Source organism: Geotrypetes seraphini, chromosome 6, assembly GCF_902459505.1.
Source record: "Geotrypetes seraphini chromosome 6, aGeoSer1.1, whole genome shotgun sequence".
In the NCBI taxonomy this organism is placed as follows: domain Eukaryota; kingdom Metazoa; phylum Chordata; class Amphibia; order Gymnophiona; family Dermophiidae; genus Geotrypetes; species Geotrypetes seraphini.
The window spans coordinates 148,268,622-148,285,282 of record NC_047089.1 but is presented as its reverse complement, the minus strand read 5'-3'; the positions used below and the strand labels follow the sequence as shown (position 1 = coordinate 148,285,282).

At 41.1% G+C, this 16,661-nt stretch overlaps 1 protein-coding gene across 1 annotated transcript in view; it reads right to left on the bottom strand.

Annotated features, from left to right (window-relative positions):
* Positions 1 to 16,661, bottom strand: part of LOC117362871 (sodium/hydrogen exchanger 2-like) — a 146,315-nt gene that overhangs the window by 47,677 nt on the left and 81,977 nt on the right. The window contains exons 7-9 of the mRNA XM_033949944.1: positions 11,347 to 11,417; positions 6,606 to 6,764; positions 3,390 to 3,486 (exon numbers count right to left, since the gene is read on the bottom strand). Of these exons, the coding sequence (XP_033805835.1) occupies positions 3,390 to 3,486; positions 6,606 to 6,764; positions 11,347 to 11,417 (327 nt within the window). The remainder of the gene's footprint in view (positions 1 to 3,389; positions 3,487 to 6,605; positions 6,765 to 11,346; positions 11,418 to 16,661) is intronic.

Sequence of the window (16,661 nt, the reverse complement as noted above, 5' to 3'; positions counted from 1 at the left end):
TATGCTGCCACACCAGCTGAGAAGGCGTTTTGGCCTAGGAGTTTATCTTAGCACATTGAATTGTTTCCTTTTGAATGGAAGTGATGTCAGTAAAGGAGGAAAAGAGCTGGCAGCATCTGTTTTATAGCTGAGGGCCATATTTTTCATTATATGTGCTAGGAAGAGGGTTTATCCACTGAGACAGCTGAAATGAAGGTGAAATCTGAGCCCCTGTTGGGAGTTATTACATAGAAATTTGAAAATGCTACCAGATAAAGGCCATATAGCCTATCCAGGTTGCCCATCCATATTATCTGCTATCTCTTTCTTCTCCTAAAAATCTCACATGCCTGTCCCATGTTTTCTTGAATTTAAATACAGTCCTGGTCTCCATCAGTTCTACTGGAATGTTGTTGCATGCATCCGTCACCCTTTCTGTGAAGAAGTATTACTTTTGAGTGTATCCCCCTTCAACTTCATTTTGTGCCCTCTTGTTTCAGAGCTTCCATTCAGTTGAAAGAAACCTGCTTCCTGTGCCTTTATGCCACGAAGACATTTAAATATCTCATTCATATCTACTCTCTCTTATCTTTTGTCCAAAGTTCATATACATATTGAGGTCTCTATATTGACCATTTTTGTAGCCACCTTCTGGACTGACTCCTGGTTATTTATTTTTGAAAACAACAACAACAAAAGACCCAATGATATTCCATAGCAGTCACAAAGTGATAGCAAACAAAAAGAAAACTGTGGAATGCAATGTTCTTGAAGTCTTATTTAGTGAAAACGATGGAGGATTTAGATAAAGATCGTTATATCCACTGTATAGAGGTGCTGACCCTATCTGAGTTGACGGACCCAATACGGTCCGTGTTTCGGCTAAAAATAGCCTTCCTCAGGGGTCCAGGTCAGTTTTCACCACTATAAATACTGAGATGGATGTCGGTGCAATTAAAATGCTCCTTGCTGCTGGCGAGGTGCAAACTGAATGCGATAAGTCTTCAAGAACATTGCATTCCACAGTCTTCTTTTTGTTTTGGTATTTATTTTTGAAGGCACGGTCTCCAGAATTTCATACAGTACTCCAAATAGGGCCTCATCAGAGACTTATACAGAGGCACTATCTCCAACATTTTCCTGCTGGCTATTCCTTTGCACCCAAGCATCCTTATGGCTTTGGCAGACACCCTTTCAACCTGTTTGGCCACCTTAAGCTTGTCAGAAACAATCACCCTAAAGTCTCGCTCTTCTTTCAAACGCAGAAGTCCTTTTCCTCCTAAATGGTACTGCTTCTCTCAGATTTCTACCTTTTAGCATTAAATCTTAGGTTGCCAATTTCACCATTCTTTTACCTTATCTAGATCTCTCTTCATGCTACCCACACTATCAGGGATGTCTACCCTAAAACAGAATTTTGTATCATCCACATAGAGGCAAACCTTATCTGACAGCCCTTCTGCAATATCACTCACAAAGACATTTAAAAGAGCCAGGCCAAGCACCAATCCTTTTACTGGTATCTTCAAATACATTGGGGATTTATAAGCAGTCTGGAAACTGCAGCACAGTGATGTAGAGACTGATTGGAACAGTGCCAAGCCAAGTGAATTGATTTTGTAGAAAAAGTCTTTGTGGTAGCATATTTAAGTACATTCCCAGTGGTTTCTTATCACCCTTTAAGACATTGTTTAGCAGTGAGATGGTATTTATTTGACCCATGATTGTGTTTTTGGCAGCATAAGTTAAACTTAGATCAGCTGCGCTTTAAGTCTAGTCTTTTTTTTCCCAATCTTTCATAATTGCTGTCTTGTGTCTGTAAATTTTCAAGCAAGAGGGGATAGGGTCTACCGTGGTGTTTTCTGTTACTGTGGCAGCAGCAATTTGAAGTTAAAGCAATTTTTCATCCATGGAAATAATCTTTTATACAAATGCCTACCCAGTTTGCAGGAGAACAAATGCATGTACTGTATCTTCTCTTGTCAGTTTGTCCAAAACAAGTGGACATATTCCTTGGCATGGGAATAGGGAAGGGTTTGCACTTACACTCACAGTTTTGAAAAATCAAATATATGCATGCAGATTAGATCTGAAAATGTGTGTCTTTTCTCACTGAAAAATATGCACGTACCTTTTCTGCATGTATAAAGTTATAAAATATAAAGTATTTTTAAAATTTAAGGGCCCTTTTACCAAAAAGTGGCTTCAGTGTGTCCTTATTGGGTCATTCCCAGACACTAAGGACATTTTTCCATTGGGGTAAAATGGCTAATTTTCTGAATTTTTCAATAATGGTCATGTGCTAATGTGGCTTAAGTGTAACAAGATCACCCATATGGCTATCACGATGTAACTATGTGTATAAATGCACAGAACCAATTAAGGTAGAGAAATCACAACCGGGGACTAGCCCCTAAATGTGCCCTTTTTGGTCAATCATAGCATTTAAAGATCACATTTTCTCCTGTGCTGCTTATGTGCTGAACTTTGTGCAATACTAATCAAAACTAGTTTATAATTGTTTAAACTCTTAACTGAAGGAGTCTTGAAGGCTTCCGGGGCCTGATGCGTTTCGCCAGACTGTCTTCCTCAAAGAACCCACTTCTGCGTGATTGGAATGACCAAAACAGTCCACTGATTCATCTCACATTCTTCATATTGCTTCAGTGAATGAATCAGTGGACCGTTTTGGTCATTCCAGTCACGCGGAAGTGGGTTCTCTGAGGAAGCTGGTCTGGCAAAACGAGTCAGGACCCGCAGGCCTTCAAGATTCCTTCAGTTAAGTGTTCAAACAATTATAAACCAGTTTTGATTAGTATTGCACAAAGTTGAGCACATCAGCAGCACAAGAGAAAACACGATCTTTAAATGCTGTGATTAACCAAGAGGGGCACATTTAGGGGCTAGTCCCCGGTTGTGATTTCTCTACCTTAATTGGTTCTGAGCATTTATAGACATAGTTACATCGTGATAGCCATATGGGTGATCTCATTACACTTAAGCCAGTTTGGAGATTATGATCTACCCGAAGAGATATATTTATCCCAGCTGACGATTTTGGGGGCATGTGCTAATGTGCACATCAGCCGCTACTGCCACCTATTTTGTAGGCGGTAGGGATTCACACGCTAAAACTGCGCTAATCAGTTAGTGCATGGCAAGTTAGCTGTGCTAACTGATTAGCACAGAACACACTCACTCTCTGCCCCTAGACACACTCAGGTGTGAGTAGTGTACACACATGGCAAAACTGCCTCAGCGTGCGCCATGGTATGCCATTTTATGCTGTGATAAACATGTGCAAAAGGGCCCCTGAGTTGTGCAGAACTATTAGATTGAGGATCAGTATCATGGCCTTTACAAACATTGGTGAAGGATTACAAATTCAAAAAAATATAGCTAGGCCTTACTCGCCGCCGTATTCGATATAAATTTCTTGTTAATAGATCTCGCATGTCCTCCACATTCGTAGAAGGAAATGGCTTCACTTTTCTGTATGGGTAATCACTAAATGGACAACAAAAGCAAATAGCATCAAGAAATTATGGAATAAGAATACATAAATATTGATGTCTATTATTTATTTATTTATTCAATTTTCTATATCGTTCTCACAGAAAAGTTTACATGAATTTATTCAGGTACTCAAGCATTTTCCCTGTCTGTCCTGTTGGGCTCACAGTCTAACTAATGTTTCTGGCGCAATGGGGGGATTAAGTGATTTGCCCAGAGTCACAAGGAGCAGTGTGGGTTTGAGGCCGTAGCTTTAACCACTGCACCAAGGAGTGAAAACTGTAACATTACAAAATATAGCACAGTAAATAAAATTGTAAAGCAAATATTTGTGCCAAACTTAGGGCCCCTTTTAAAAACAATGAAAGTGATTCTTCTGTGGAAAATGCCCCTGGAGGGCTGGAGAAGGGCAGATATGTTTTTTCTGCACAATAGCTGAAGTAAGGAGGAGGTTGGGAATTACAGGCCTATTAGTTTGACCTCGGTAGTGAGTAAACTAATGGAAATGCTTCTTTAATCAGAGGATAGTGAGATTTCTAGAACTGAATGGACTGCAGGACCCGAGGCAGCATGGTTTTATGAGAGGCAAGTTTTATCAGACAAATCTGATTGGTTACTTTGACTGGGTGATCAAACAGTTGGATATGGGAGGGGTGTTTTAATTTGGACTTTAACAAAGTATTTGACACGGTGCCACACAGGCGATTGATAAATAAACTGAGTGCATTTGATATGGACTCTAAAGTGACGGACTGAATGAAAAGCTGGTTAAGTGGAAGGAGATAGAGGATAGTGGTAAGTGGAGTTTGCTCCAAGGAAAAAGATGTTGTTAGTGGAGTGCCACAAGGGATCTGTCTTTGGACCAGTTCTTTTTTAACATCTTTGTGAGTGATATTGCAGAAGGACTGTCTGCAAAGTTTGTCTTTTCCTGCTGAACAAGAACGTGCACTGGTAGGGCCGCCGTGTGAGTGGACTGCTGGGCATGATGGACCACTGGTCTGACCCAGCAGCGACAATTCTTATGTTCTTATGTTCTTTTAGTGGATGATATCATGCTCTGTAGTAGGGTAGACAATCCAGAGGGTGTAGATAACATGAGGTGAGATCTAGCAAAGCTTGAAGAATGTTCTGGTAATTGGCAACTATGATTTAATGCTAAAAAAAATGCAGGACCTTACGGATGAGCTGCAAAAATCTAGGAGAACAGTATAGTATAGGAGGCAAAGTACTTCTGTGTATGAAAGAAGTGCAGAATTTGGGGATGATTGTGTTCAATGATCTTAAGGTTACAAAACAGGTAGAAAAGATGATGATCAAAGCCAGGAAGATGCTTGGGTGCATAGGGAGAGGAATGGCCAGTAGGAAAAGGGAGGTGATTGTGCCATTGTATAAGCCTCTGGTGAGGCCCCATTTGGAATATTGTGTGCAATTTTGGAGACCCCACCTTCAAAAAGTTAGAAATAGGATGGAGTCAGTCCAGAGAGCTGCTACAAAACTGGTTAGAGGTCTTTGTCATAAAGTGTATGGGGCCAGACTTGGAGACCTTAATATGTATACTGTGAAAGAAAGACGGGAAAGAGGGGATATGATAGAGATTTTTAAATATCTGCATGGCATTGATGTACAGGAGGTGAATATTTTTTTTAAAATAAAAGGAAATTTCAGAAGGAGAGGACATAGGTTGAAGTTAAGAGGTGATAGGCTCAGGAGTAATTTAAAGAAATACTTTTTTTTTTTTTTTTTTTACAGAAAGGGTGGTAGATACATGGAATAGTCTCCCAGTAAAGGTAGATGAGACAAAGACTGTGTCAGAATTCAAGAAAGCATGGGATAGGGATGTGGGATCTCTTAGGGAGAGGAGAAGATAGTGGATGCTGCAGACGGACAGATTGAATGGGCCATTTGGCCTTTATCGGCCATCAGGTTTCTATGAAGCCCATTCAATTCCTTTAAGCTTCAGTGCATTTGCCATGGGGAATTGCTACCATGGCTTTGTAAAAGGGGTTCTTAATTACAAAAATAGTTTATCTCTCTAATTATCCCTTCGATGCTTTTCTGTTTTTTTAATCCCTTTTTCTGATCTGGAAGTCCATTTTAAGCTTCCATTTAAATTAAAAAAAAATTATATTAAAGCAGAGGTTGATTAATTTGATGACTGGTAAAATATGATTTTTAAACATTATTCTGTCTATATCTCATTTATGGCACAAGAAATACCATATATACTCAAATATAAACCTATCTGAATATAAACCAAAGTAACCTTTTTTCTTAAATAAAGGGGAAAAAAGGTTGCTTTGAATATAAACCTTGTACCCAACCCTCCTTTCCTCCCTCCTTCCTTCCTGCCCAGCTCTGCACCAAGTCCCCAGTGCCAACTGCAAGCCTCCTGCAGCCCTGCCTTAAACCCTGGTGGTCCAGCGGTGAGTCAGGACAAGAGCAATCCCTTCTGCATCCTGTCCTGGCTAACTCTGAACATTCCCACCTTCAGGACCTCTCTACACCTTACATTTAAACCCCAGGTAGTCCAGCGGTGAAGCAGGGCAAGAGCGATCTTCCTAAGTTTTTGATCTGTGCAGAGTCGCAATAAAAAAATGGCTACTGCATTTTCCCGCGGCAACCTCACGAGTTCCCATAGTCTTGCAAGGTTGCCATGGGAACTTGTGGCAGCCTTTTTTGATCATGGCTTTGAAGATAAGAGAAGGCAAACATAGGTCTGCTTAACATATGGCCTCTTTGTTGGCTTTTGTTAAATAACATTACATTAACTGCATAAATGACATTTTAAAGATAATTTTGTGACTACAGATGCAATTCAGACTATTTGTACATTCAAATCAATATAGCTTAATTTCTACATATTTCAACTGTGGTTTGATGTAGATAAGACTCACTTTAAGCATACCCTACTGGACAGTGCAATGTGTATGCTGCTGAGAATCCAGGGATATCCTGGTTTATGAGGTTTATGTGAGCAGGAACCTTTCCTGCTCATTTAAATCACACTGAATAATGACTTCTATTTTTTTAGGATCCAGATAAGAGAACTCATTTCTTACACAATGAGAAACCGTCACTAATAAAGATGCATCCATAACACAGTGATTACTTACATGAGGGAGGCTGCAGAAGGGTCTCTGCTTATTCCTATTTCTGCCATCTCAATGGCTTGTTTAATTTCCAGCTTCTTGTACAGAGAAACAATGCTTGATTTAGGCCGGTGCTCCCGAATTAGAAGTTTCCGTAAATATTTGTCATCAAATTTTTTGAACCTGTTAGTGTGAAGCAGACAAACCACCAGACTATTTAATATGGTAATAATTGGTGAATTGATTCTGGAGATGGGAAACCAGTGCAATGTCAGATGGATCTCCCAAGATAAGAAAATTGTATATATCGATACTTTATTGTTCAGTGACTGGGGGAAATGAAGGTTTAGCTACATAAGCTCCCAGTGTATCTCAGAATTCAATTCAAGTTCATTTGTATTGCATTTAAGATCTTATTTGGCATTTTTATCACTTTGATTCTTTTAGACTGGAATGCCAGAAGTTCTCAAAAATTAAAACTTGCATTTCCCTCTCTCAGTGGTAAAAACAGAACCTTCAAGAGATTTAGTCATTTTTGCTTTTAAATTAACTGAATTCTGTAATGTTTTACCGCTTACATTAAGAAGTTTAGGTTCTTTTGCTTTATTCCGGAAGGCTCTGAAAACCTTTTTGTTTGCTAAACATTTTGGAAACTAACTATTCTAGTCTACTTTTCCTTGTCAAGTTTATGTATTATGTATTACATTGCTGTTAACCGAGTCGAGCTCCTTTTGATTGATGACCTAGTTTATAAAACTAAGTTTTAGTTAGTTAGTTAGGAACAAACTGAATTGTTGAGATTTTTAAAGGCATTTTTCAAAGTGATACAAAAATGCAAGAGGCCAGAAATCACATCAAGGAGCCAGTGCCTGTTTTGCCCATGCCGTTGATTTCTAAACCTGGTTCTGAAGGCACCTTAGCCAGTCAGGTTTTGAGGCTATCCACAATGAATATTCATGAGAGATATTTGCATGCACTTGTTCCACTGCATACAAATTGTTCTCATGACTATTCATTGTAGAATCCTGAAAACCTGACAAGATGGGGTACATTCAGGACCAGGTTTGGAAACTATTGGCCTATGCAGGGCAGGATTAATTCGTCGAGGGCCCCTAGGCACACAAGTACACTGGGCCCCCTGCCCCGCCCCACCCCACCATGTGCCCAGGCAGAAACAGGAAGCTGCGTCAAAGGGAAGCTTTGGGAAAGCAGCACCGTTTACACAATTACAGGTCCCGTTGCCTTTCTTACCCGCATTGCTTGCTTGTCTTACTTTCCATCTATGAGGAGGGGGGGCGCGTTGCCGATCGGGGGGGGGGGGGCCCGCGTTGCCGATCGATGCTGGAGGGGCCCATCGCCATTTGGAAAACACAATGTTGATGCTTTCCTTCATCGGGCCCTCCTGACCATTTCTGGCCCTAGGCACATGCCTACTTGGCCTATTGGTTAATCCTGCCTTGGGCCTATGTAGAGGTTCTTTTGGTGTAAGTGGATATTGAAAAGGGGAACCGAGAGTTGCAGTTGAGACATCATTCAAAGGTAGCATTTGAGCTTGTCGACCGATAAAGCACACCCAATCAGCAGACCATTGTGTGCTTAGGCACAAATAATCGTAATCTGGCAGCAATTCCAATAGACTTTTGTGGTGGAACCTGAAAGGGATAGTGTTTTGCTTGTCCAAGCAAAGAGCCTCCTTCAGTTGTTCGTAAGATTCTAATGTCAAAGATTCGAAGACAAGGAAAGACTATAATGGTGCAGTTGCCAGTAGGCATAGGAGTCCTGCGTGGGTAACAAGAGCTCCATTTGCAAAGACAAAAAAGGATGTAGTAGCCCTTCAACTGTGAGAACCTGATGGAGATAGCAGATGCCCTGGGCCCTCCAATATTGGATCCATCCCAGCTCAAAGCCAGACTATTTGTACAGGCAGTAAGGGTGAGGTGGTGGAGACAGAGTCTGTGTATGAATTCAAGAGGGCTTGGGATAGGCATGTGGGATCTCTCAGAAAGAGAAAGAGATAATGGTTAGGCTGGATGGGCAGACTAGATGGGCCATTTAGCCTTTATCTGCCATCATGTTTTTATTTTTCTATGATTGTTATTTTAGGGCCCGGGAGCTCAGCAGAAACGTGTCCTGCCTTGCTCAGCACATCACATGAATGACTTCTTTTAATATATTTTTTTAATGTTTGGTTTGTATATCTTCTTACCATTTTTGGGCAAACATCTTTTCTTCTTTTTGTGTGTTTTCTGATGGGGTTTTTATGAATATGTAGGATGTTTATTGATGTATTTTTGTTGAGGTATTCATATTGTTTTCATCTGCTAATTCATTTATTGTATATGTTTTAGATGATTTAGAATTTTGTTAATATTTTTAATAATTTTTGTTAATGTTTTTAATTACATTTCATATATTATCATTTTTTGTGTGTGTCAGCAGTTTGTAGACTCCTGATGCAGGCTGCCTGGGTCGAAACACATGCGTGTTGAGTCATTATATCAATAAAGCAACGTGTTTTTACCACTAAGTACACCTGTGTCTCTGGACATCTCCACTGTTTGTTTGCCCATCTTATTCTTACTGCACACTGCCTTGTGTGAATTTCTTAAAAAATGTGGTACCGTATTTCCCTAAATATAGGCCATCCCCTTGTATAGGCCACCCTTATGTATAGGCCGTAGGAAATGCCGATTTAGGTTTTTAAAATTCTTAGATAAGCCACCCCATGTTACTAGCCGCAGCTTATCTAAGAGTTTTAAAAACCTAAATCAGCCTATACAATCGGGTGGCCTATACCGATACATAAAGGCAATTTCATTGCTCATGTTCTTCAAGGAAGCACATAAATTTATTGAAGTCCAGCTGCCCATCTCTATTTGTGCCACCAGCTTTAATTATTTTCTGGCCGGCTTCCTTCTCCAGTGTCATTCCCATGCCCTGCAAGCCCTCCTGCTGCTCGGCGATGCCCACTTTGCCATCCCAGTTCTTATCCAGGTAGTTGAAGAGGTCAGCGTACTTGGAGTCCTGGGTGGGGAGCATCCCCTTCATGCAACAGGCCCAGCTCAGCAGCACCATGTCACCGGGTGGGAATGGAGCAGGACACGGGGGTGGCTTCAGCAGCGGGTCATCTCCCAGTGGAAGAGAAACGCGATGGGGAGAGTGGGAACCGCCCAGTGCAGGAGCGCGAGTGGCCTGTGTGCTCTCGGAGCCTAGCCCAGCCTGCCCGCCCGAGGCATCTCCCCCCCCCCTTAAATACCTCCTCCAAACGCTGTGCAGAGCAGGAGCAATATTTGTGATCTCAAGCCTTGCCCTGCACCCTTCCTGATTGGCTGCTGTCAGTTCTCGCAACAGCAGCCAGTCAGGAAGGGCGCGGGGCGAGGCTTGAGATCACAAACATTGCTCCTGCCTTGCACAGCGTGTTTGAAGGAAGCAGCCAGCGTGTTTGGAGGAGGCAGGCACGGCCGTCCAGCAGGTATTTAAGGGGGCGGGGATGATATAGGCCGCCCCATTTAAGCAAGCTGTGCCCACTAGGCCGGTTTGCAAAATCTATGTATAGGCTGCGGCCTATATATGGGGAAATACGGCAAATACATCCTCATAAATAAATGATAAATAAATTGCTGTCAGTCTGGAAAACAAAAGTTTCTGAGCTCATATGTGAGGGGTCTGAATAGGCTTATCTATGCAAAGCATCTGCAACAAGACAGTTCTCAATTGTAAGATAATTGTGCAACACCTCACTTGATAGAATGAATTCATAGTAAAATTCTCCTGAACAGATCTGTCTAAGGCAGTGGTCTCAAACTCAAACCCTTTGCAGGGTCACATTTTGGATTTGTGGGTACTTGGAGGGCCTCAGAAAAAATGTCTTATTAAAGAAATGACAATTTTACATGAGGTAAAATTCTTTATAGTTTATAAATCTTTCCTTTTGGCTAAGTGTTAATAATAATATTGTAATTTATAACTAAAAAGACATGATCAAGAAACTGTTTTATTTGGCTTTTGTGATTATGATAAACATACCGAGGGCCTCAAAATAGTACCTGGCGGGCCGCATGTGCCCACATGGGCCCGCGGGGCATATGCGGCCCGCAATTTGAGATATTCTTCTCCCACCTTCTTGGGTTTTCTTTGCACCACATCAGCCTTCTTGGTGCTTCTTTGCACTGTAACCAAAGATTTGGGGTGCCCATGTCAATGTTGATGCCACTTTACAACTTCCCTGGTGTTTTTGGACGGAATTCCATTAAAGGCGCCCAAAGTATGAAGCTGGTAAAATCCACGCTAAAACAGTATCTTTTGCAGAATATTATCTTACTGCCGAATTCACGCCTAACTTTAAGCATAGTACTTATGCCTACTGAAACCTAGTACTTTTACAAAGGTGCGCTAGCGTTTTTAGCGCACACACCGGATTAGCACACGCTATAGCGCGTGCTAGCTGAAAAATTACTGCCTGCTCAGTTTGCTTAGACATAATTTTAATTTTGACAAAACTCACTTGTATATACATAAACTATGAATTAGCACATGCACAGTTGATTTGTACATGTTAGAAAGTTTTGGCATGTACAGTATATAATACATGCATCAAAAACAAATGTGTGAAATGAACCAAAAACTCTGACAATTGGGGAACAATCTGAAAATCTGAAAATTAACCCCTTTTTGGGCTATGCACATCTCTAGGAAGTCAACTTTGTGTCAGGTTTAGAATCCCCTTTGAACACAGATATTTGAAATAATTTACAACTATTCTTACTTGTCTCTCCAAAAGTTCTGACCCCAGTGACCACACACATCTTCAATCCCAGCTATCAGATGATCCAAGAGCTAGAGAAAAAAAAATGTAGGATTCCTTAATGGTTAGCCATTAATGCTCTCCTGTAATCCTGCTGCCACTCAGCATCAGTAAATTCTTTCTTTATTAAACCAAGTAAGTTCTTCATTTATTAAACCAACTATGGGCTCCTTTTACTAAACCACGGAAGAGCTTCTTACTGCGGGCCGGCGAGGTAAATGCTCCATTGCTCATTCTATTCCTAAGAGCATTGGAGCACTTACCTCATCGGCCCATGGTAATAAGCTCTTCTGTGGTTTGGTAAAATCCAGCGTAAGTATATAAATAATAACAGCAATTAAAGAATGGAGAGAAGTATTTTTAATACACCATTATATTAGATATGACTAATTAACCTATTACTCAATTTTAACAAATTGCAGTGTTTAAAAGTATGAAGAAATATAAAGGCCCTTTTTAAAGCAGCATTAAGTACTTAGCATGGGTTTTATTGCATGTAAGATATTAGGGTATGCCCGCTCTGATGACCAACGCATATTAAAACCAGCCAGCGCAATAGAATCTCACACCAGATAGGGATGATGTGTGGACATGACAGGGATAGAGCAGTGGATTGGCCTGCTGTCACAGCTAGTATACTGTATGGGTCAGTACCTCATGCTAGGTGTCACAGCTGCCAATAAACTGGCTGCATTTAATGCCTCCTCACCAAGTATCGTTATGCAAGAAGTTTTGGCAGTGTAGCTGCCCATTGCTATGTGGTCGCTGCAGAGGCCATTGTACTCTTTTCTTCCCCCTCTAGTCTGATCTGATTTGACTCTAAGGTTACCAAATTTTTGTTCAAAAAAAGAGGACGCATGGTCCTGTCCCATTCTGCCCCCAACCTCGGCCCCATACAAACCTTGTCTCTTCAGGGTCGGGTCTGGAGGCAGTGGCCAGTGGGGGCGCTTCAACCACTCTGCCCTGATCCACCCCACTATGCCATGCTCATGCCATCCCTCCCCCCCACCCCACCCTGTACTTCTGCAAATCTTCACTAGTATGAGCAACTTCTCCTGCTTGTTGCTTACACCAGCCTGGATCCCCTCTGAATCACTTCTGGGTCACAGAGCTAGGAAGTGCCTGACATCAGAGGGAAATCCAACGCTGGTGTGAGGAGCATGCTGGCAAAGCCACTCCCACTGGCAAAGATTTAGAGGTACGGGGGAAGTGTGGAGTGGGGGGAGGAGGAAAGGAGTAGGGGAGGCAGAGAGGAGGGTGCAGGAGGAACGCCTTCTACCCTTTCTATGCCACTGTCTGGAGGGTCTCTGCACATGCACAGATGTGATATGATGATGTCACTTAGATGTGCACGTGTGTGATGTTATCACATTGCATCCACACAGACTCAAAAATACTCTTCAATATTGTAAGAAAACTCACAGACACCAAACCTTTCCTAGCTACTCAAGGAAACCAATCTCCTTCAGCTCACCAATTAGCAGACTACTTCAAGCACAAAATCACCAATATCAGATCCACATTCAACAATTCATTAACCCTCCTCGATGAGATTATAACAACACCAACAATAGATGAAGCCTTAGTAGCTGACAGAACGTGGACTAACTTCCCCAAAATACAATGGAACGACATGACTCGACTATACAACAAATATAGTAAAACTTCTTGTGACCTAAACAGCTGCCCATCGTACCTGCTAACAACCGCATCCATCAAGTTCAAAGCTAACCTCATGAACTGGCTACAATCCACGCTCACAGATGGTCACTTCCCACCTGAACTAGGCGAGATTATTATCACCCCCATACCGAAAGATCCCAAAGCTCCAAACAATAATCCAGCCAACCACAGACCCATCGCTTCAATCCCATTATATATCAAACTACAAGAAGGTCTTGTAGCACAATACCTCACCAACCACTTAGAAGACCACAACATACTACACCCATCACAATCAGGTTTCAGAAAAAACCACAGCACAGAGACACTACTTGTATCTCTAATGGATATAGCCCACCAACACCTCAGCAAAGGGAACAGGATACTACTTATCCAACTAGATCTTTTAGCAGCTTTCGACCTAGTGGATCACAACATACTACTCCAGATACTAGACGCCATAGGGATCACAGGTTTGGTACTCAACTGGTTCCAAGGCTTTCTAAAAACTAGAACTTATAAAGTAAAGACAAAAGACCACATATCTGACCCTTGGTCAAACCCCTGTGGAGTACCACAAGGATCTCCATTATCACCCATACTTTTCAACCTCTACGTATCCTCACTGGGCACCACTCTAGACTCCCTAAATATAGTCTCATTCAGCTACGCAGACGACATAACAATCCTTCTCCCCTTCAATACCCAAGACCCCAACTCATCAGGACGACTGAAAATAACTCTGGAAACGGTAGAAACATGGATGACCAACCACAAACTGAAACTGAACACGGATAAAACCAAATTCCTGCTGCTAGAAAAAGACAAAGAACCTACCTTAACTGATCTGACGACAAATGCAATCACATACCCAATACAGCCAGCACTCAAAATCCTGGGAGTAACAATAGACAGGAGATGCACAATGCAGACTCACACTAACAAAACCATCCAAAAAGCCTTCTACACCATGCGCAACCTGCGAAAAATAAGAAAATTCTTTGACAAAATTCAATACAGGATCTTAGTCCAATCACTTGTACTAGGACTTGTAGACTACTGCAACAGCCTTTATCTACCCTGCCCCGCTTACATGACCAAACAATTACAGACAGTACAGAACACAGCACTCAGACTTATCTACTCGCTAGGAAAATACGATCACATCACTAATGCCTATCTCGACTCACACTGGCTACCGATACAAGCAAGAACTCAATTCAAACTATACTGTTTATTATTCAAAGCACTAAACGGAACAGCACCTCACTACCTAAACAGCCGCCTAACCCGAAACCTCTCAACTAGAGTAAGGAGAACCCAGACTCCATTCACCTACCCCTCACTCAAAGGCACAAAACGCAAAAAGCTATATGACAACCTACTTGCTACACAGGCCGCGAAAATTGACCCCACCATATCCAAGCTGCTGACCACAACTACGGACTACAAAGCGTTTCGAAAAGATATAAAAACCATACTATTCAAAAAACACATCCCAATATTATAATCTACCATCATCTTCTCTCCCTTCATAACCTACTGCAACTCACAACCAACTGCAACTTCGTCCCCATAGGCAACATCTAATCTAGCTGCATCGGGCGTAAAGCCAATTCATATCTAGAAACACAGTCTCCCCAAATACCGAAAAAATCAGATATAGCAACCTAGGAACAGACGATTTTTTGGTAACATAAGATTATGCGTTGTAATATTATGTAAAGTAACATAAGGTTATGCGTTGTAATATAACATAAGGTTATGCTTTGTAATATCATGTAATGTAAGTTATGCAATGTACTGGAATAATAAGGTAAAATAACATAAAATAACTCTACGTAAAGTCTTGTAAAGTTATGTAAGATAAATTATGTAAGATAAATTATGTAAACTTAATGCAAGTTATGCAAGCACGGTAAGGACAATGTAAAGTAACACAAAGTAACTCCAAGTAAAGTTATGTAAAGTTATGTACGTAAAGTTATGTAAAGTTATGTACGAAAAGTTAAGTAAAGTTAGGTTTGCAAAGTTTGTAAAGTTATACAAATAATTGTATTGTCATCGCCTGGAAATGTCCAGCCATCTTCTAATGTAATCCGCTTAGAACCGCAAGGCACAAGCGGAATAGAAATCACTAATGTAATGTAATGTGCAGAGGCCCTCCAGACAAGGCCCCGAGTTCAACGTGTTTCAAATCCCAGACAAACTGTCGAGTTTTGAAAATCCATCTGGATGCTCGGACAGTCCTCTAAAAAGAGCACATGTCCCTATTCCATGCTTTCTTAAATTCAGACACAGTCTCTGTCTCCACCACTTCTTCCGGGAGACTGTTCTATGCATCTACCATCCTTTCTGTAAAAAAGTATTTCCTTAGATTACTCCTGAACCTATCACATCTTAACTTCATCCTATGCCCTCTCATTCCAGAGCTTCCTTTCAAATGAAAGAGACTTGATTCATGTGCATTTACATTACGTAGGTATTTAAACGTCTCTATCATATCTCCCCTCTCCTGCCTTTCCTCCAAAGTATACAGATTGAGATCTTTAAGTCTGTCCCCTTTTGCCTTATGATGAAGACCTCCAATCATTTTAGTAGCTGTCCAACTCCATACTGTTTATATCTTTTTGAAGGTGTAGTCTCCAGAATTGTACACAGTATTCTAAATTAAGTCTCACCAGAGTGTTATACAGGGGCATCAATACCTTCTTTTTCCTACTGGCCATTCCTCTCCCTATGCAAGCAGGCATCCTTCTAGCTTTTCAACCTGTTTGGCCACTTTAAGATCACATGTTATCACAACCAAGTCCTGTTCCTCTTTTGTGCACAAAAATTCTTCACCCCCTAAACTGTGCCATTCCCTCAGGTTTTGCAGCCTAAATGCATGGCCTTGCATTTCTTAGCATTAAATCTTAGCTGCCAAATTTCAGAGTATTCCTCAAGCTTCAGTAGGTCTTTCTTCAAGATTCACAAACTTGTTGGTATGGGATATTGTTTATCTATCATTCTGGATCTATCACTCTATGATGCTTGCCATCTGAAAAATGACTACAATCTGCATTACAAGAAACTTTAAGCTATCTTGTTGTAGAACCATTACTGAGAGAGCATCATCTGCCATGAAAGCTATATGGTTATTTAATTATCGAAAACTTTTGAAGACTTTTCTCTTTTCCAAATTTCTGACTAACTAAATCTTCACATCCCATCAACATTGTATTTCCTCATAGCATAATCTTTTGTTAACCGCACTGAACTCACGGTTATGTGGTCTAGAAATCTGTTATTTTGTTATGTTATGTTAAAGGACAAGGGGTCAGAGATAAATCATCATATGCTAGTGTGAGTCAGACTATCTGCTATTTTGGTCTGCGTATCATTAAGAGATTGCAAGCTATTAGAAGTTGTTAAAAGGAATGAAACTATTGATGAGAGAACATTTATGGATTTGCCTTATTTGCTTCATGTCTATAATAAATCTTTGAAAAAGTCTGAAATGGGCAGTCCTGGTAGCCTAAGCAAGGCCGCCATGCAGGTTTTTCACTTCTAGGCAAGAGCTCATAAGCACATAAGCAATGCCTCTGCTGGGTCAGACCAGAGGTCCATCACGC